The 22,521-nt window shown below is 35.3% G+C and overlaps 3 protein-coding genes across 3 annotated transcripts; all 3 read left to right on the top strand.

Annotated features, from left to right (window-relative positions):
* Positions 1–366: 366 nt before the first annotated feature.
* LOC123550261 (uncharacterized) lies at positions 367–6,043 on the top strand. The gene is made up of 5 exons (XM_053545445.1): positions 367–943; positions 3,418–3,711; positions 3,968–4,114; positions 4,475–4,725; positions 5,343–6,043. Exons 1-5 carry the CDS (start codon positions 862–864, stop codon positions 5,757–5,759), a joined length of 1,191 nt encoding a protein of 396 aa, XP_053401420.1. The 5' UTR covers positions 367–861; the 3' UTR covers positions 5,760–6,043.
* Positions 6,044–10,880: 4,837 nt separating this feature from the next.
* LOC123549371 (melanopsin-like) lies at positions 10,881–18,856 on the top strand. Its single transcript, XM_053545444.1, has 6 exons — positions 10,881–10,938; positions 14,127–14,274; positions 14,504–14,631; positions 15,467–15,563; positions 15,962–16,166; positions 16,535–18,856. The coding sequence occupies exons 1-6, from the start codon at positions 10,881–10,883 to the stop codon at positions 16,775–16,777; spliced, it is 879 nt and encodes a 292-aa protein (XP_053401419.1). The 3' UTR covers positions 16,778–18,856.
* A 201-nt stretch (positions 18,857–19,057) lies between these two features.
* Positions 19,058–22,234, top strand: LOC123549372 (uncharacterized). The gene is made up of 3 exons (XM_045337404.2): positions 19,058–19,554; positions 20,539–20,636; positions 21,795–22,234. Exons 1-3 carry the CDS (start codon positions 19,263–19,265, stop codon positions 21,930–21,932), a joined length of 528 nt encoding a protein of 175 aa, XP_045193339.2. The 5' UTR covers positions 19,058–19,262; the 3' UTR covers positions 21,933–22,234.
* The last annotated feature ends 287 nt before the right edge of the window (positions 22,235–22,521 follow it).

Genomic DNA, 22,521 nt, shown 5'->3' with positions numbered 1-22,521 from the left:
ATCTCGAGAAAGACTTATGCAAGGTTACATCATTTTATATCAAAAACTTTTTGAGCTAGGCGCGTCACTTTTTTTCGGACGAAAGAACACACGGACGGACGCACGAACAAGATAAGAAGATCTATATGTCCCCTCAACTGAGTGGTGGAGGTGGGGGCACAAAAATACACATATTTACATTGCAATACCGTAAAGAAAAAAAGAAGAAAGAAAACAAGAAAAAGGAGGTTTACAAAAGGTAGTAAAATATTATATGTCCCGTTCACCTCGCCTCTCAATAGATCGAAGGTCAGCGTATACAATGAGTACATGTGACCTTATTTAATGAATTGAACTGTATAGTGTATTACTTAACTGTATAATTCGTTGTTATATACATGACATTGGTGCTCTCATTTACTTGTTGGTAATTTACGATCACATTTAAGTGTTTCTAATCGAAAACAAAAAACGTTCAATTACGATTTATTTAAAAATACTGATCTTTTCAAACCTCGACTTTTCGCATAAATAAAACTGCTTTAATCCGGTGAATGTAAACAAATACCGGGGATAAATAGCCTCGGATGTAAGCATTTATTTAAATGCAGTGAAACTTCAAGAGGTGGCTAGCTGATTATTGGATTTAGTGTAAAGCACGATTAATGTCATTTAAGGATACAAATTTTGAAATATTTATCAATGTTTATGGTTTAAACATGTTATAGCAAGTTATAATAATGATATTTTTACATTTTATTTATAGTTTACGGTTCAACGTAAGCGAGTGTGTTTTGTAGTTTTATTTGCAGTTTAGTTATATTTTACTTGATATCTGGATTGTTTTCGCTGGCTGAAAAAAAAACGTTGTTATCAGAAAACATGCAACAGTTGTTATTGTTGTTGGTGTTGATTTTGTTTGGGATTGCTGTTGCCAAAGATGAAACAGAGGACATTCCAACATGTAAGTCAAATTTTGTTGTTTTAATTGAGAACAATCTGATGTTAACATAACCCCATATATACTACATGTACGTATTTGACATTCGAGTAATTGTCTTCATTGCCGTTAGCTTAATTTTGCGGAGTAAGAAACTAGATATGCTCTGCTTTTTTATGCTTCCCGCCCCCTTATAATCCCCACATCTTTGAAGAGAATTGTTTTGCTCAGTGTCGGTCTTTGATTTGGTTTCCTGTCAAAACGTAGAGAATGCTTGGTCTCACAATGGTCACACTTCATTGGATGCTTAACTGTAGTCAGAAGATGACCCTTTTCTTTTGTAGGCCAGTAGGTCAAAAGTCAAAGTCAAAGAAACATTAAGACTAAAAACGCTTTCCGTCGTCACACTTCTACAATAGTTGCCTGTAATCAGTATAACCTCTATTGTTTTTTTGGGTCAGTAGGTTAAATATCAAGATCAAAGTGACATTGAGACTGAAAATTCTGAAAATGTTTTCCGCTCAGTAACTAAAGAACGCTTCGGCCTATAGTCATCAAACTTTATATGATTGCTGCCTGTGCTCTGTAGATGTCCCCTATTCTTTTTGAAGTAATTAGATCAAAGTCAAGGTCCCGGTATTCTTTAGACTGAAAGCGGTTTTCACTCAATAACTAAAAAATGCCTTAGCATGCATTTGTGAAACTTACTATGATTAGTGCCTCTGGTCGGTAGACGACCTCTATTGTTTTGGAGGTCAGAGGGTCAAAGGTCAAGGACACAGTCATATGACGATTCCCTGTAACCAGTTAATGAACCATGTGATCAGTAAGTCAAAGGCCATGATGATTCTCGGGTCGCGAGTCTGAATCGCCTTGCCAATGATCTATAGAGTTTGATTCTCCCCAAGTCGCGGCTGCTAGGAGTAGCACTTGCTTATGATTACTGTGATACCACTTTTCGGTTCCGTTTTGTGTTGTTTAAGATATAAAGATTGTTTGTTTGATTTGGGTTTAACGCCGTTTTTCAACAGTATTTCAGTCATATAACGGCGGACAGTTAACCTAACCAATGTTCCTGGATTCTGTACCAGTACAAACCTGTTCTCCGCAAGTAACTGCCAACTTCCCCACATGAATCAGAGGTGGAGGACTAATGATTTCAGACACAATGTCGTTTATCAAATAGTCACGGAGAACATACGCCCCGCCCTAGGATCGAACTCGCGACCCCGTGATCCGTAGACCAACGCTCTACCTACTGAGCTAAGCGGGCGGGTTTAAGATATAAAGAAGATACCTGTCTTCCCTTCCTTTAGATGGTGTCTTAATGTAAGTTGTATCGTAAATGTTATTATTCATTCTGCGATTTATTGTTAAAGGTTCACAAGGTCGAAAGATAAATATAAAGGGTTTATTGCAGTTCTTTCATCATTTTATCGGGTTGAATATCACAAACACGATCAACAGATCAACACAAATTTGTTTTGTGATGAAATCAACCAGTTAAACTTTTGACAAACAAACGTTAAATGCGTTTAAATACGACTGGTATCTTGTGAACAGTCTTGTTGTTAGCAAATATGCAAGGTCATGACCCGTGGTAATAGTTTAAAGTGGTCAACATAACTTCATGATGTGACACTACATATAAACTTATATTGTTGTTAATAGCTCGTTACTCTCATTTATTTCCCACGATCCTACGTTTGTCCTTTTTATGAAAATATTACAAACTAAATCATTTTATGTCATCAAAAGAAGTAAAATATGTTATAAAATATTTTATTTGTTGCATAAGAAATTTTTCAGATGTTCAATAAACGCTTTACATTTGATACCAAGTAAACATTGTAATACCTTAAAATACTGCATTTCATCGTACAAACGTTTACTCAAGTAACAACAACAATGCCCCAAAACTCAAATGTTTTTAACAATAAAATGTTATAATTTCGACTTAGAGGACATACTAAAGTTCAAAATAAACATACCTAACTACACATATCAAAGAGACAATAATGAAAACAGCACTATAGCAACAAAGTTCAAGATGAACTCTAAGTACTTTGAGTAAAGTATACGGAAATGTTTCATTTGATTATGACGAACTTATTCTTTTTTTCGTGATTAATCAAGTGTCGCAATACTTAACATAAAAAACCATATCCATCAAAGTATATATACTTTGATTTATTACGCAGAAGTTAATCGTTGAACATATTACCGGATTTAAGAAAACAGCAATAACCTCAGTTCAATTCTTTCGATCATTAAACTCTCAACCTACAGTTGACCGTTTATGTAATAAAACAATATGGAAGAACATTTCATGAATGTTTTTGTTTAGGTTTTCGTTTAAAAGGAACATAAATAAAAGTCTGTCAGTCATAAATTTTAAACTGTTTATAACCCAATAAACATTTTACCTGCCTTATTCTACTTATGAATTAAAGCTTTCTGTTATTATAAAATCTTAAATGGCTTGTTTTATCTTACAGATTACATGCATGAACTTTGCGGCAAAAGCATCAGTTTACGCAGACAGTCCATTTTCTCTGCCAAGATCGAACTACTTCCGGCCGCTATCATTAACCAAACTAGACCGGAAGTGAAGAACAGTGTACAAGGTTATCGCAACACGGCACATTGTATTCTTAGTTTCGAATCTTGGAGTTTTCAGAACAGACTTATGGTACATTTCGAAGAAATAACTTTGCAATCCGATCAAGAGTGTCTAGGACCTAGTTTAGAAATTTTCGATGGGCCATCCGAGGACTCTCCGAGGGTACCAGGTATGTTAGCAGCGGTACTTTTCTGGGGCTGTGAAAATTGTGCGTACTTTTTATCATGTTAAAATAGAAACATTACAATATTTTCCAATTTTCTTTATTTTAACAGTTATTTTAACTAAAGCAGTTTTATGGGAAACACATTATACGACGAACTTTGCAGTCTGAAATCAAAGACAATTTTTGGGCAAAAATACGGGGAAAGATACGGAATGCATTTTTCATTACATGTTTTACAAGTATCTCTTTTACACTGCAGGATTTCCAAGTCTGTGTATCCACGCTGGTAATTTTATGTCAAGGTCATTTGTAACTACAGATAAAGACATGACATTACGTTTCCATGGCAACCATACTTCAGATAGAAACGCAGTAATCAGAGCCATTATTGTGTCATTTAATGGAGGTAACACAGATTTCGAAACTTACTTTTATTTCGGATTTTACGCAACCATACTTTGTTTGTTGTTTTGTTGGATTTTGGTTGAACAGTATTATCGTTTACAGTCAGTTGCTATCTGTATCAGTACTTGCATTTTAGTACGTAAGTGCCATCAGTCAAAGATAGGGGAACGAATATTATTTCAGACGATATTTTCTTTGTCATAACATCATGGAGAACTGGTGACCTTTTGATTTATAACCTTAAGCTTTGCATATTTAGTTTACTTGACGGGCCTTTGCTAAGCAAAAACTGTAGACATGAACACCATATACCTTTACAGGTTGAGTAACAAACGTGTTTAAAGATAATGTTTATTTGCAGGCACGTGCAGATCTTATGAGCACGAGTGTTTCAACGGACGTTGCATAATGAAAGATCTTGTTTGCAACGGACACAATCCGTGTGGGGATAATTCCGACTGTCTAACAACAGTACCACCGCAAGAGGTCGCCAGAGCAAAGGATGATCACGTGATGTTGGCCGCCATTATTGCTTCTTCCGCCACGCTCGTAACGATTGCTGTACTAGTGATAGTTCTGTACAGATGCTACAAGATTCGACATAAACATAGGGTAAGAACTTTCTTTAAACTATTCAGTCGGCGGTCTGAGTCGGTCTTACCTGCACTATTCTTTTGATGTACAAACGTGCGTATTATACTTTATACACAATAGTGTGTCTTGCCCATTCTCTGTTTTGTTCCCTGACTATATCTGAAACATTCAAAGAATACTTGATACATGAATATTTATACATTCATGTTCACATTGACAGTTTAACAAGAATTGTCATGTTTGTAAAATGTAGACAAGCAGAAGAAAGGAGTCATAGGGGGCGTGGGCAGTGTTGCATTTTCCATTACTGCTCATGAACAGACTCAATCAAACAGAGTTCGCAATTTTCACTGTTTGCCTTGTTCTCGGTGCTTCCGAGTGATCTACTTTTCAGATCTTATAGTCTAACAGTGTCAGCTTCAAGTGTTGCAATCAACGCCTTTAAAAAACATGTAACGAAATGTGCATGCAATTTGCTCAACAATTTAACATTTACATGTACAGTTTCTTTTATTTTATTTGTCAGCCGTACGATTTCATCTATAGGATATTTTGTGAACCCTGTCTAAGCATGCATGTTCGTTTGAATGTATGAAAATCTCGTGTATCTTATTGGGGTGCTATTTTCATTTCAGAGACTGCACTACCAGAATCATTACGAAACTGTGAATAGCAATATGGCGAGAAGTGAAAATCTTGCTGACTTGCAACCAGCGTACGAAAGAAGTGTTAGTCAAATAGAAGCAGAAATACGCTTTGCTCCGCCCTCTTATTCACAACTTCCGGTTTTAGAGAACCAACCGGAAATTGAAGAAGCAGAAGACACGACCGATACAGAAGAGCCATTGCCGAATGAAATTGATTTGAATAAATGCCTAGAACCAGACGAGAATAATCCACCGTCTTACGCATGCGTAATGCTATGTCAAGAAGCTTTTCATGTGTCTGAACAAAGTATTAATAGATTAACAACCCAAATGACAGAAAGTGATGCATCAGAAGATGCAGACGATGAGAGTCATGATAAATTCAAGAACGATGAAAAGACCTGAATATGAACGCGTTCATTCTTTTTCATCTTTTGTTCAGATTCGGTTCGGCGTCTGTGTCGTGACGTGTGTGCAAAAAGCGCTGTGTCGAAAGATTGCAGTGTTGGATATGATTAACATATCAATATTTGTGAGCGTACAGACAGATGATATTCGATGTATTTGTTACCAACAGCTTTAGTTTGTGCATGCCATCTGTGCCTTATGTAGTTGACAGAGATCTATTCGGCCGAGCTATTAATGGCTGCCTGCCTTTTGCTTACTGACAAATTTTAGTCGACATCAGAGGATTATCAGAGGATTACCGCGTTCATATCACATCCATCCTTAAACTACCGTCAAACAATGGATTTTCAAAATATTTGGTATGGTTTGACATGTCTCGCATAAAGAACAGACTTAAACAGAGTATTCATTGACATTTATAAGGATTGACCTGATAATTACCTTAAACATTCTATTAAACATGACATGTCGCATCAATATCCAAGTCTGTTAGGCGCAGCAATTCATCTGTGAATGCACTTATACTTTGGATAAACTTTCCTTGAAATATGACTAAGGGTCGTGTGCAAAACCAATTCCTATCCCTCCAATGTGAAGGTCGCACTTCGATTTCAATCTTTTGGTGTACTAATTCGTGTCAAGTCCATAACGCTTCTTTTAATATTAAAATCAGATGAGATTAATGCTCACCATGACTGTTTATGTGTATTTAGTAAAAAGATGGAAGTACTTATAATAAAATTCGCCATGAATTCTATCAGACCCAGTCCAAGCCTGTATCTCCGATTTTAAGATAATGATAACTACATTTAACAAAAAAAATCATATATTTTTTGGGGAATATCTATGACTTGGTTACTTAGACCAATGCTACATGTATCTAGTCCTACACTTTATTTAGGTGCACACAATAACTTAGATATCTATTAATTTTAATTTATTTTTTGTAAATGATAACTTATTTCACAATATATCATTTCTTAATGTACGAGATATTCGTGCATATTACTCTGCACGTGTTCTTAAGCATTTATTGTTTGAATTATTTTTGATTCTCGTTTTTCATTGCAGTGTGCAGCTTTTTGTCTACATAAGTCTCTTATTGTAATGACTTTTATCTTGCGTATTTCAGATTTCTACAGAATATAACGTTAGATGTAATTATACAATGTACTGTGTATCATAGTGTTCATTTCTAAACATGTACTAGTATGTGTACTTCTTTACAGATTTAATTGACAATTGAATAAAATCTTGAAACTTTCAGCTCTATGAAACATATATATGGCAATTTCCAATGCCCTAAAGTAAATGACCTTTGCAGAAAAACTAACAGAAGGTAAAACATGTATAATTATGTTTCTGCTCTTTTTACCACAATAGACGTCAAAATCAGCTCGAAACAACTGGTCGTCCGTGAAAAAGGTACATTGACTAAGTTTGTTTCGAAACTAGTCCCCAATTTTAGTATTTGAGTGGTGGATTCTGGGCTCGGCTATTAACTAACCAATGACTAGACTGCTTTCTACAAACTCGTATTTGTGGCATGGCATTTTGACGAATATTCCAGTATATTCAATATTCGCAGAAATGATTATTATTATTAAGTGGCCGTCTATCAAAACACGAAATGGTTGATCACGTGTTATTCAGATCTCACAGAGATGGGAACTACGTAACTACGTCAACACAATAAAAATATTTTCGAATTCTGGTTATTATGGAGAATGGAAATATAATCACCCTTAAACTAATAGCCGTAATTCAAATAATATCTCAGAGATAAATGAGCCGCACCATGAGAAAACCAACATAATGCATTTGCGACTAGCATGGATCCAGACCATCCGCGCAGTTTGGTCAGGATCCATACTGTTCGCTAAGGGTTTCTCTATGCTAGTCGCAAATGCACTATGTTGGTTTTCTCATGGTGCAGCTCATTAATTAACTCATTCCCCCAATGTTATTACATTGAGTTCGAAGACCAAAATAGCTAGCTCAGAATCAACCCAACTAATGATTCAGTTGCTAGACCTGTCTGTAACTTGGTGTGATACCTCGGATCGGATGACGCTTATAAAAACATTTATTTAGTAGAAAATTGAGAGAGGATTTGTATTTAGTGAGATAAGGCTCATTGTCAGTTTGTGTTGTAATACCTCGTCAGAGTAGTGTTGTTTTCTTTTTAGACACATGGCGCCGCTTTTTTTCTCGTCATTTGATAGGTAAGAATTTTTGATAGAATATTTCCAGTACTAAATGGTGTACATTTTATATAGAATATATGGAATAGAACTTAGGACTGCAAAGACCGCACTATCCATAAAGTACTTTGTATACAGACATATTAAAAGAATCTTATCAGAAAGCAATGATCAGAACTGAAATGAGCCGCGCCATGAGAAAACCAACATAGTGCGTTTGCGACCAGCATATGGATCCAGACCAGCCTGCGCTTCCGCGCACCCTGGTCAGGATCCATGCTGTTCGCTTTCAAAGCCTATTGCAATTAGAGAAACCGTTAGCGAACAGCATGGATCCTGACCAGTGTTACCTCGACGGCCCGGAATTACAGGGATACCGGGGTGACATTAAGCGTACTACCTTTTCTATGCCGTTCGTCGACACTGACGCCTTTAAAAGTTTGAGTCTTATTAGGGCCACGGAAGCGTATAGAAATGGTTTGTAAAAATATCCACAAGAGTTATATGACCACAGCAAGTGTGACTGGATTCTTGGCAGCCACATTTAGTGCTGCATGTGGCTTCGATTGCCGGCTCCGGATAAATTACAGTAAGGGCTTAATTGTAAAACTTTTAACTTAAAGATTTCATAATTATTTTAAGGACAGCCTGACTTCATATGAACCAAGGAAGCCCTCCAAGTGGGTTACGAAATGGGAGGCGGTTTTACCAAGATGCTCGCCCGTGCCGGAAAGAATGCCCGGATGGGCACGTGTGGTCTTCATACTTCATCAAAAAGATGGAAAGTCACCATGTAACCTAGAATTATGTCGGTGTGACTTACAACTCGACCGAAACAAAAGAGCTAATCATTTGAACCAACACTAGTGGCTTTCTTTGTCGGCGCAAGAATTCGTGCCATCAAATACTAATGTGATATTTGTACAAATACAGTTTAATTTTTCGGAATTTTGTTCAGTCATGTTTCAGACGCATAAAATGTAAAAAAAAATATTATCAAATGCCTATTTTTATGATGCAATATTTTAATTACTGTGCAGACCAGTTTCATGTTTAGTTATAAAACACCAAATGACCTTATCGTGCAATTTCAGACACGCCCAATCTTGATAAACATCTTATAGATCTTGCCGTTATTACTGTCAGTATTTTGCCTTTTTGTGGAAATCATTACCATGGTAACCTGTAAAATAATGTACCTTTAATCAATAGTGATTTGATATGTGTCAGAATTGTACTTGTTATAAGGGGAGAAATAAAAAGTTTTAGAACATACCGTTAAGTGCGGAAGAACCCGGAAAAGGGTAAGTTATCTTATAGTTTTGTTTTCAAAGTATGGCCAGAAAAACTTGTATAATTTTGTTTGAGGCCTAAATTTTGAGAATTTGTTACTTCATTTTTGCATTGAAGAGGATATCCAAATTTTAGCTCCAATATTTAAAACATGGCAAGAAGTTAAGTACTCTTTAATGAACGCTTAGTCACGATCAAGAAAGTTGTAAAAGTTATTTCACCAATAATACACGTATTTGAAATATTACAATTTAATAAACTTTTTATTACATGGAACACACAACTTAAAGTGATCTGAAAACCGATTTGTCCACATATTTCAAGTCAAATCCACTTGTCGTCTGCGTTTGTTATCGACAAGCCGAAGGGAAAAATCCATTAAAGTTGAAACTGGGACTGAAACTGGGTTATGCAAAATGTAGCTATCGAAATATTAAAAACACATTTAGTCGTATTTTGCGTATTTCAATTTAAAAATAAGTAATAAAGTATTGTTTTAAATGTGAAAGGATTGTTTCAAACTTTTAAGATCTGTTTATATGGTGATTTTCGGGGTCGATCTAAGTACCAACGGTGTCATATTATACAAAATTTCAATTACATTGCCTGAAATTTATTTTAAAAGTGCACAGAAGTAAGAAATTGCCAAGTAAAACAAAGAGAGTAGATAACATGATTTAACGTTATTAAGTTACATGTTACACATTTAATAGGCTTTTTTTCAGTTTCCATTTCCCTTATCGTTCTTTTGTTTACAATTGTAAATTTAATTATCATTAACTGATGTGTTTTGGTGTTTAAGATTGTCCGTATATTTATTTATTCATGTTTTGTTCGGATTACAAAGAAAAAGGTAAGATTTCTATTCTGTTGTTAAGAACTTCAATTTTGCTTCGTTGTGATTAGCTTATTTGCTGAATTGAGCCGTGCCATGAGAAAACCAACATAGTGGGTTTGCGACCAGCATGGATCCAGACCGCATCCGCGCAGTCTGGTCAGGATCCATGTTGTTCGCTTTTAAAGCCTACTGCAATTAGAGAAACCGTTAGCGACCAGCATGGATCCTGACCAGACTGCGCGGATGCGCAGGCTGGTCTGGATCCATGCTGGTCGCAAAGCCACTATGATGGTTTTCCCATGGCACGGCTGAATTTATTTTGTTTCATCCATAATAGTCTGAACTTGTACAATACTATATTGCTTCCTTATTTTAAAGAAATGTCGAAATTATCCGTCAGCTGTATGTATAACATCATTGAGATGTTGATTCAGATGTAATATGCTAGAACATAATTCACGTTACTTGCGGACTTGACTTTTGTGCCTCATCTTTGCAAATGTTTTGTTGTTTTGTTTTGTATTTTATATGATGGCTGTAACATAATCTTGATACTTTTAGTCAAGTTATGATAAATTAAAGAAAGTCCCCTATTATTATTAATATTATTATTATTATTGTTGTTGTTGTTGTTGTTGTTCATGTGTGAAAAGAATTCCAATATCCCTTATGCTAACTTTAACTTTTGTGACTCAAGGTAACATCATTTCTTTTTTAAATTTTTGTTATTGTAACGTAACATTTTTTTCGGCTTATCATTATACGTGGATTTCGTTTCAGAAAATGGAAACGCCAACTGTAGAAACCCAGTTCATGTTTTTCACTTTGTACACGGTAGTTGGTATGTATATCGTTTTAAGCTTGGCATTTTCTTTATCCTTTAAGGTCTATTACAAAGTTGAATTCGTAAATATATACATGTATTAGATCATGTTTAAAAAGATAGTATATTTCCATGCCAATTTTGCAACGTTACAGTTGTCCTTATCACTACAAACCCTTAAAAGCATATGGCGCAACCAAGTAAAGTAATGGTTAAGTCTATGACATTTGCCACACCCCTCTCGCCAACTGAATTGCGCCCCTTGCGCGGGCTTAAACGGAACTCACTTAGACAGATACAGTTATCCCAATGGCACAAAATAGCTAAACAAAAAAAAAACAAAAAACAAAAAAAGAACACACACAAAACAAGAAATATCTTTAAAAATGATAGTCGGCGAATTGTAATAAGGAAAGAAGTTTATGAATTTTTCATCTAACATTCATCTTTCATCTAACATTTTTCAAATTGCAAAACTAAACACCGCACTTTAACAATTTAAATGGTTCTCATTTAATTTTTCGCAAAGGTTTCGTAGGGTTGCAATTTTGTTTCGTTTATCCTTAGACGAATAATTACAGCAGTAGTTTGATGAAGATTCATGAAGCGGTTGATGAGAAGAGGTCATTAAACGTGTTTATATTTTTAGCTAAATTGGTCCCTATCCCCATTTGTTACAAAATAGCAGGAGACCTTACGATATTGTTACACATCGAGTTTGATAAAATCCATTACATTTTAGTGGTTAATGCGAAGAAAGGCATATCTACTTTTAGCTATAGTGGTCCCTAACAGAGCCCAAGTTCCTATATAAATAAATTTGGAAGAGGACCTTATAATGATACTCCAGACCAAGTATGACAAAGATCCACCAAGCTGTTCATGAGACGCTGTATAAAGGCATTTCTAGTTTTAGCTCTAGCAGCCCCTAAAAGGGGTCAAATGTCCCAGCTGAACAAAGTTGGCTGCGGGCCAAATAAAGATGCTACAAATCAAGTTTGATTAGAATACATGAGAAAAAAATCAATTAAAGCATTTTTTTATTTATTATTTTTATTTATTTCTAAAATAGGCCAACTGATCCCGCTTTAACAAATGCATATTCGCTATTCATGAATCTTTGGACAATGACGTCAAACCTATAAAAAGGTGAAGGTCAAGCAAAACATACTATTGTAATTATTTCAATAATTCTGTTTCATAAGCAAAGTTTGACCGTAGTCATATATCACATAGATAAACTGTATGCAGCGTACCTTCATTTCAGTGTAACGAGAATCAGTCATTATATAGCATATATATAATGAAACAGATTTCAACTGAGTTCAATATTTGCATACCATACTAAAGAAAAATATTCATATATAATAAATCAGTTAAATAATTTATAACAAATATTCAAAGCAAACAAGTACTCATTTTAATATGCAATCTGAATAAGTCACAAAAGAAAGAAACCTTTTCATATACAGACGACAACTGTAACAAGGAAAATCTTTTAAAAAGCACTTCTCTACATAAAAGACTCTCATCACACCCTTATTCATGTGATACGCAGACCGTATTCAGCTCTTTCTTTAATTTGATATATGTTGGCATTTGAACAGGTTTTTATCATATTTTTTAAACTTACTTATCATTTTGAGATATATCAATATTCTTGCTAAATATACTGAACCAAAGTTAGCTTTAAAACTGTGAACAGCGTCGTTTAGGATAAACGCTTTGTCTACATTTCACTCAGCGTAGCACAATCAACAGGGCAAAAGAAATTGACACTCTCGTCCAATCAGGTAGAGTGTTGCATAAATCTTCCATTTTGATAAATTATCTATAATGCGTTATCAAGTAGTTTGATTTGCAAACTGAAGTCACGTGGCATAGGTAACGAAAACGAATTTAGACGGCGTCGCCGAAAAACCCACAAAAATAGGGTAGACCGTGTTAAATGTACTTCGAAATTAATATAGTACAAGAGAATTAATCTCGCTGCCCACCGGCAAATATCCGAATTTACGATAACATCTTTCTTATTCTTAAACTGTAAAATGGAGGACCGTGTCGTTGAATATGAATTTGAAAATCAGATTGTAGGATTTTTAGATGCAGTCACAAGTAAGTTTGGACACAATTAATAGAAGGTTTTTCATAATTTTCTCTATATGGTTATAATTATGCGCTGAATGAATTCATGATGACATGTATTAAGAACTTTTCGAAAGAATAAAAAAAAAACAAGCATTTTGATCATGAAAATGTTGAGATGTTCCACTTTCGAAAGGCATGAGTTAATTATAGAAACGGGAGGGGAAATATTATAAAACCTATATCTTTCAGTGCAGTGATCTGAGCAAAAATGAACAAGATATAAGATCCCAGTTTTTTTCTATTACGTTAATAATTCTTACAAAAAAAAAAACAACAAACAAACAAAAAAACAATTTCCAGTTATTCCAGTCGTATTAGTAACAATACGATAAGTCATTTATGCCGACAGAAAACTAACGGCGTGCCTGTGATTTTTTCTCTTTATTAAATCTGCCTAAAATGGTGGTGGGTAGGAGACGTAAATTTGACTTAGTAATTAATTAGCCGACTGCAAGGTGCTCCTGTATACAGTTCAATATAAATTTGACAAACGTATCTCTCTATGTAAACAGTGTGTACCACAAGTTATTCTGTCATGAATAGAAGTATCTATGATCAAAGTCATTCCCGATTTCAATCTTTTTGTTCAGGATTTGAAAGAATTATACACATTTTCATTCGCTGATATCATATACCCTTGAAGAATTTCATCGAAATAAAAATCTCGTAGAAGTAACTGAAATGGAAATGAATATGTTTTTCCATTTGTCTTGATACATGGTGTTGGTTTGTTTTTCTTTCTTCCCTCTAGTTTGTTTGCTGTTCGTTAAGGTATTCAATTAAAATGAAATGTCAAAACTGTATATTTATATACGTAAGTTCCACAAACGTACGTGCACTGGTACATATGCGACATAAATTTCTGCCATGCACCAAAATATCTTTGATAACGTCCTGTCAGATCGATATAACCCATAATTTTAGAGAGAGGTACCTCCGAACATTCAGATATTTCAGCAATACGACACAAACCGAGAATATTCCGTTGATGTTTCCCAATCAATATAACAGATTTTTGCACAAAAATGAATAAATATGCATGTCTCTCATTCACACAGGTATATTTGGTCTCATTGGAAATGCGTTGACATTTTTCACATTCTGGAAGGAGAGACGAAGGTCTGTGTTTCATATGCAACTTGCTGTAGCTAACATTGTCACCCTGTCATCAACGTTTCTGTCGGCTCCGTCGGCATTGAGAGGAAGGTAAAAATACGTTATGTATTAATCTTTCATCTGTTACCTATTATCAGAAAATGTTGATACTATCTAAAGCTCTATTGCCATACTTTCATATTTCATCCAGCGCTCGTGTTAACGATTCATATGATATTAAAATATGTAACATACGTAACATACTTTACGTATTTAAAAGTGGTAACTGTTTTTATTGAGAATACCAGTTTTGACATAGAATTATTTAATTACTTCACAGATGGTTGTTTGGAGACCCATTATGTCAGTGGTTTGGTTTTCAAGTGTTTATTGTTGGGTTTGCCGAACTGGCTCTCACGTGCACTATCTGCATTGAAACGTACACGACAGTGTGTCGTCCTGATGACGGTAAGTCATAATATTTCTTTTCTTGTAACGTATAGGCTCTAGCAATTATTTTTCTGTAAAGATTGAAAAAGATATCGCTGAAGCCTTAAATCGTTTCCACTTTCTGAAGCAATATCGATTTACAAAACATTTGATATTCACTTGAAGACGCAGCCAGCAGAATGTTTAGTGTGATCCAAGTATGCATAAGGAGAGGACAACCGTAAGCTGATATAGCTTTCTGTCCAATTCCTTAATTAATTTTTCTGTAAATGTTTCATATATTACTGAAATAAAATATGTTTAAACTAAGTATGCATTGCTATACCAGCAGAGAGAATTAAATTTGTCTTACGTACGACTTAATATCTCCTACGTAGGAGATATTAAGTACTACGCAGGAGTTAGTATCACCTACGTAGGACATACTATCTCCTATGTAGGACTTAGTATCTCCTACGTAGAACATAGTATCTCCTACGTAGGACTTAGTATCTCCTACGTAGGAGATATTAAGTACTACGTAGGAGTTAGCATCTCCTACTTAGGACATACTATCTCCTACGTAGGACTTAGTATCTAGGAGATATTAAGTCCTACGTAGGAGATATTTACTCCTACGTAGGAGTTACTACGTCCTACTTAGGAGATAGTAAGTCCTACGTAAAACAACTGCTGGCACCAGGACGCTGCCATACATTGCCGTTTGGCTTTGAACAGGGGCATACTTATTTTGCTGCTTAAACTACCGCTCCTTGCACATGTTAAGCAACCTAATCTCATTACAATATAACTATAAATAAAACATTGCATATTTTTACAAAACAAATTATTCTTGAACATATTTTGATTTCAGAAAAAACACCTTCAAAGACAGTGCTGTCCATTGTGTCTGTTGTTGTATGGGGGTATGCTCTCATATTTTCATTAGCCCCACTCTTTGGCTGGAATTCGTAAGTATAGATTTATTTCGTTAATTTATATATACATCATGGATTTATCATAAAACTTTTCAAGAATGGGTTTAAGAAACTTATTGGAAAGTCTTAATAAAACTTGTTATGTACAAAACGATAAGGATAGTAATGAGTGACTTTTCATGATGAATTTATCAAATAAGTTGAACATAAAATGCTTTGCTAAGCATTTTATCAGCCATATATTTCATTTTTAGGAGAAGAACTCTATAAGACTTGTCTTTCGTTCTAATCCTTTACACTAGCTGTACTTGTAATGTTAGTATATAAATATAATAATGTATATTGTTGGGAATAAATATGATTAAACCAAATTTCATTTTCCTTTACAATAAAAGGATAAATCGAGACACACATTCCTTTTTATCTATTAGGTACAAACATGAGTCCCTGGGAATAAGTTGTGGTATTGATATAGAAAACAACACACCCAGTAACTATAGTTACTTGGTTATAACTCATATATTCTTCGTGGTAATGGCAGTACCAGGATTTGTGTGCCTTATGTTGACCTTGTTGAGGAAACCTGGAGGCTCCAAGGTGTATCAGCCTCTTCTCAGCGACTCGGAGCTTGTCAGAGTAAGCAAGATTTTACCCATTGTCATATATTTCGATCGTTAGCTTAGATATCATTCTTAACAAAACATATGGAGTGGTAAAATGCTTAACATATCGGTGTTGCATATTTTTGTGATGATAGGACGATGCTTTGGTCAAATCAATAGTCATTTTGACCATATTTATAGAAATGTACAACGCGACTTTGACTTTGCATAAGAAAACGATACTAAAAATGAACACAAACACGATATTCGTCAGCAATATCTTTTGCCTATGCAAACATGACATTTTTATACTGAACTCTCAGACGCAAATAGGCCAACATGTGTCATCCACCAGGATGATATTCTCAATAAAATTCATATTGCAGTCTGGTTTCTTTTCAGGTAACGTTCTTGCTGTTCACTTTCATTTGTCTGGGTTGTCTCCCATATTACCTCCGTGTTGTTTACTTCCTGCGAGGTTTCCCGCCATTTTTCGACAGTTTCCTCGGAGTTGAATTCTCTCATATTGCAATGAAAGTATGCTGTCTTCTGCAGCCGATCGCGTACATGATTGTTAGTGAAAATTTTAGAAAAGTGGCATTTTCTGCTATAACAGGCGTTGATCCAGTGAAAAAGAACGCATAAATGGACAAAATAGAACTGGACAAAACACGAATAACAATGGAAGCTATACGTACTGGACCACCATAGAGATTAAAAAATATACATTTTGTATGCCAAATCATGTTTTGTCAGAAAACTATTTGCCAGACAGTTGATATTTAATATTTTTGAACTCATCTGGACCTTTTAAAACTTCCCTTTAACAAGAAAAAAATCAAAACGTCTAATACAATGTAAATGACACTGAATATTCAGTACTAATTTAGAGTGTGACTAAGAATTTTGATTTGTAGAAAAAGGTAGCTTGTGTTTATGCTGAAGATGAAATACGTTTAGTTTTTTTTTTTTCAAATTTAAAATACTGCAGTGTAGAATTTGTAATTGTTAAGAAGCAAGTGTATATGTACATTGTATTTATATTCTGGCAATCACTTGCAATGCAAAAGTGAATGTATTTTGAATATTTCTTTATCAAGCTCATACAGGAGCAAAATAACAAAAGAATATTGCTTGGACTAATTGTGAAATGGCAATTTTGCATCTGCATTTCCTGTTTATATAATGAATATGCATTTTATGCTTTCCGAAGTGGGGAGCATATAGCCACCGCCTTGTCCTTCCGTCCGTCCGAGCTTACATTTTCATGCTTAGGCGGCTATAGGAACAATAGATAACTGTATTTTTTCTTTAATGTCGTTCATTCCGTAAGGTTTTATGTGGCTATTTTTCTTTTACGTGGCTAAGGAACAATAGAGTAGCCACATAAATACCCATACGCAGGAACATCCGTCTGTCCATCCGTCACACTTCTTGTCCGGAGTCTCCTTAACTCAAAAGTTATTTCGAAGTTACTAAGTTGTAACTTTATACAATGCATAATCTCATTGAGAAGAAGTGCAGTGGCAAGGAACCATAACTCTCGGGTGGTCCCGTTTTTTTATTATCTCCTTTTTTTGAAAACCTTGTCTGGGGCATACCTTGAATACTATGTAAGGTATTTATATTCAGAGGTCAGTGAAAGGGAGTGCAGTGACAAAGAACCATAACTCTATAGGTGTTCCCATCTGAATTATCTCCCTTTTTAAAACCTTATCTCTGGCATTACTTGAATATTATGTAAGGCATTGACTTCACACTTTACACCTTGATAGAGGTCAGTGAGAGGGAGTGCAGTGACAAGGAACCATAACTCTAGGTTTTCCAATTTTTGAATTATCTTCCTTTTTTGAAAACCTTGTCCGGGACTCGAATACTATGAAAGGTATTCATAGAGGCCAGTAAGAGAAATTGCATTGACAAGGAACCATAACTCTAGATGGTCCAATTGTTTTTACTTATCTCCCATTTTTGAAAGCCTTGTCTGGAGCATAAATCGAATACTATGTAAGGTATAGACTCGATACTCGTTACATTTCATAGATTATTATATAGATGTCAGTGAGAAGGAGTGCAGTGTTAAAGAACCAGAACTCTCACTGACCTCATTTCTCCTTGACTAAAAAGCCCCTTATGCTACAGTGTAATCGGGGAGCATCCATCGCCGTGTTTCATTTGTTTTTAATACTATACACATGCAAATATCTTAACTCATATGCATACCACTTTTATGAATAATTTCATCGACATTGTATTTTACTTGTATCACATGTTGTTGTTTTTTGTATATGCCGCGGATACACTGTACTCCTCAAGATTGATGTCAACCCTTACCCTGCTAAATTTCTATAATGAACTTGTCTATCTTTAACTGTTAAAAGGGATGCTTACAAAAAAGATACTAACTGAATGACGAGCAGTGAAGATCATGATCAGTCTGCACGGATGTGCAGGTGATCATGATCTACACTGGCCGCAAAGGCAGATTCAGTCGTGTCCAGCATGACAAGTGATATGTGTTTTATATTATAAGCATCTAGCCGTATTTGTTCAGACAATATTTCTGTTCACGCTCTCTTATTATATTGTAATCGTTAGAAAATTCAACCGTTTCGTAAATAAACACAAAAAGATATTTCACATCCTTATTCTTATTTTGTTTTTCCCATGTATTGACAAATCCTTGTTTGTTTGTTTTTTTTTTTTTTTTGTTTGTTTTTTTTTGTATGAAATTATGCAGATATGACTTCTACGAAATTTGTATTAACAGTTTAATTTTATCATTGTTTAATCATTAATGATATGCATGAAATATCAGTATAATCATGTTAAGTTGTTATCAGACAACACGAAGATTAGATTATATACTGTACCAATTTCATCACTATACCTTTATTTTAACTAGGAGTGATTTATTATACGTTTCGTCTTTAACCGACACGCGGAAACCAATCGAAACATTCCGAAATTCATGAGAAAAAAACAACAAATTGTGGGCCGAAATATGATAAAGGACGTAAAACAGCAGTTGTGTGATACATGTATATAAAAAGATGACAATAGATGATGTACAAGGTGTACGATGTCGTGCAGTATCTAAGTTTTCAATATAGTGTGGGATTAAAGTTCAATGATAGACGAGATGTCATTCATCAAACACGATAAAACGTACGAAGCCGTTTCGAGCACGAACGCCTCAGTAGTGTACGCCACTGTGTCAGGATTTGCCGAAAAGAAAGCCAAATACTGGTTTTCAGACTATGTCTTCGTGCTCGAGGTCTACTGGACAAACAAAAAGACAACGTATATCAAACGAAGTTACGACGATGTTCTGAATTTGTATCGTGATATAAAAGATAATTTTAACAACAAATATGAAAAAGGACTCATAAAATCACCGGTGTTCATTCCGAAATTAGAAGGTATTGCCATTTCTGTGATAAGATTTCCGTTATTAATAATAAATTAGTTATATTTTATGCTTAATTAAGGGTGCTTAAGTTACATTCTCTTTTTGATAAATGGCTCTTTTTGCTGGTATTTGTTTCATAATGTCCGATATGTAATGCATATTTGCAGATAAATGAATCCACAGTAGTACAATAGCCAAATAGCGTGAAACTGGCACTTAACAAAAGTGTACCGCTACGGGTTCGAACTTGCTACTTGTATAAATGTTGTCCAAAAACATAATTCTCTCGGGAAGACCAAGTACGCCTCAGTCGATTCGTGTTAAACCCAATCCTATGTCTCTTTACGATATGAACATTGATACAGACATCTCACAAAGCGAAGGAAGTAAAATCAGTCTTGTTAAAAAAAGCTTGATTTCGTATGTGTTACATACGGTGTTCCGTATGGGCCATCGAATTTTTTTTTCTGAACACCATACCTCAAAAGTCAAAATCTCGAAACTACGATGATGAACGTCGAAACCACGATGGTGGAAGTCGAAATCACGATGATGAAAGTCAAACTATGATTACGAAAGATGAAACATGAAACCACGATGGTGAAAACGCGAAGTGATATAGCGTTTTCATCATCGTGGTTACGTGGTTTCGACTTTCACTATCGAAGTTTCGACATTTTACCATCTTGATTTCGACTTTCACCGTCGTGTTTTCGACTTTCCGACCGTAGTTTCGTGATTTCGACGTATGGTGCTCAGAAACAAAAATATCGATGGTCCAAACGGAACACTGTAGTAACACAAATTTGAATGCATTAACACTAAACTTCCTTTTATTGTATTTTGAAACTGTTCAACACATTTATTTAAACACTTATACACAACAAAACTTTGTGAAAAATTATGACCTACTGTATTTTTTCTTAACTTTTGTAGATTCGGATCAATCTACTGTTGCTGTTTTATCGATTGTTTCTTTGTATTATACGAACAGGTAAGCGGTTTCTCCAGCAGAGCAGTGTAGGTCTTGCGGAACACCGGGAAATGGAGCTTCAGAGTTTCTTTAAGCAACTGTTAGAAGGCAATCCTTTAGTACGCAAATAAGTATATCTTCAATTTTAGTTGAAATAATTCCGTTAACCTACCATAAAAACCCCGGATAGAGATGAGCATTAAGCCATGGAATCCATTTACATATACAACAAATTGACATTTCAAACCATATTATCGAACCCACGACCTCCTGCACTCGAAGCGGACGCTCTACCACTAGGCTACCGAGGCGGTTGAATTAAACGCAGTTTAAAGCTTACCATGTGAGAATTTTATACTTCACGTAAAATAACTTTAAACTAAGAGCAATTCTCAACACAAATGAGCCATCGGCACCGATCCCAGAAATCTTTAAAGGTATCCAATGGTCATCATTCACTAAAATATTTTATATCCAGGCCCCGTGTTCACAAAACATTTTCAGTCTCAGCTGAGTTTGATAATGAAACTTATTTGTCATTTATATCTAAATAGCATGTTTAAAACTAAATTTTAAGTTAATAACTATGTTCAAGTAACTATTCAGTATTGATGGTCAGTCTCAGTTCGAAGTTTTAGTAAAACTGGTATCAAAATTTCAAACTCAAACTCAGCTGAGACCGAAAACTGTTTTGTGAACACGGGGCCAGGTATTTACTTCAAATGTAGAAAATCCTCATAAAGTGTATTCAGATTTACTAATTGAGCCGTGCCGTGAGAAAACCAACATAGTGGGTTTGCGACCAGCATGGATCCAGACCAGCCTGCGCATCCGCGCAATCTGGTCAGGATCCATGCTGTTCGCTAACAGTTTCTCTAATTCAAATAGGCTTTAAAAGCGAACAGCATGGATCCTGACCAGACTGCGCGGATCCGCAGGCTGGTCTGGATCCATGCTGGTCGCAAACCCACTATGTTGGTTGTCTCATGGCACGGCTCAAATATATAAATCAGTTGTGCTTGTAGAGCTACATTCAAAATTAATAGTAGATTGTTAAAAAAACTTCCAGTTACACATTTATATTGTGTTTAGTTATAAACGTATATAGTTTGTACTATTTTAAACCTAATGCATAGTACTGTTTATACGCATAAACCTATAATTTTATTTCTACATAAACTATATGTAATAAGTGTTCCGGTTTTTAAGGGTACACTGTATCCATTTTTATGTAAAAATAATAAGATGTGCAGGTAATGATCTTGTTTTTCTTACAGATCAGCAGCAACAAGATCGTTCTGAATTTCTTCTGTCGACGCCAAACTGATCCTTTACCTAGTGAAACAACAGAACATTCTGATAACGCTGAAGATGAAAACGAGGATGACGATGACGATATTTTGTTTGACAGATAGAATGATTGCGTACTTATTTTAGATGCTCTAAAATCTGAATTTTTGCTGAAATAAGTCTGGGATAATAACCTAAATGTACAGATGTGGCATAAACGCGTGCTCTAAGTTATGTGTATCACATATATATATGAGTATTTTAGATCAGTGTGTTCTGTTGACACGTCAGTTTGTATGCGTGTGTTTCAAAAAGTACAATATTGTTAGAAGACCTGTTAAAATTTGTAATATTTTTTAATTCACCAAAAGGGATGAGGTGTACTAATCTATGTGGACTGTGTGACAGGTTTTAAGTGTTTCATTTCTGTATATTCACTCACTCTCACTCAATCCTCTTCAGCGCCGTCTGGTGCTTGAGGCGACTGCAAGGGACCTCCATCTGGTTCTGTCTGCAGCAACTCGAGGCGCCGTCTCCATTGTCAGATCTCGATTTTTTACGTCTTTCTGGATGGTTCGCCTCCAAGTCTCTTTTGGTCGGCCTCTATTCCTTCTACCCTGAGGTGTCCACCGAAGGGCTACTCTGGGCAGCGAGTTGGGAGGCATGCGATAGACGTGTCCAAGCCATCGCCAACGTCTTGTTTGGATGGTCTCT

This window comes from Mercenaria mercenaria, chromosome 6, assembly GCF_021730395.1.
Source record: "Mercenaria mercenaria strain notata chromosome 6, MADL_Memer_1, whole genome shotgun sequence".
Taxonomy (NCBI): domain Eukaryota; kingdom Metazoa; phylum Mollusca; class Bivalvia; order Venerida; family Veneridae; genus Mercenaria; species Mercenaria mercenaria.
The sequence above is the reverse complement of the archived record's forward strand: the minus strand, read 5'-3'. Positions and strand labels throughout refer to the sequence as shown.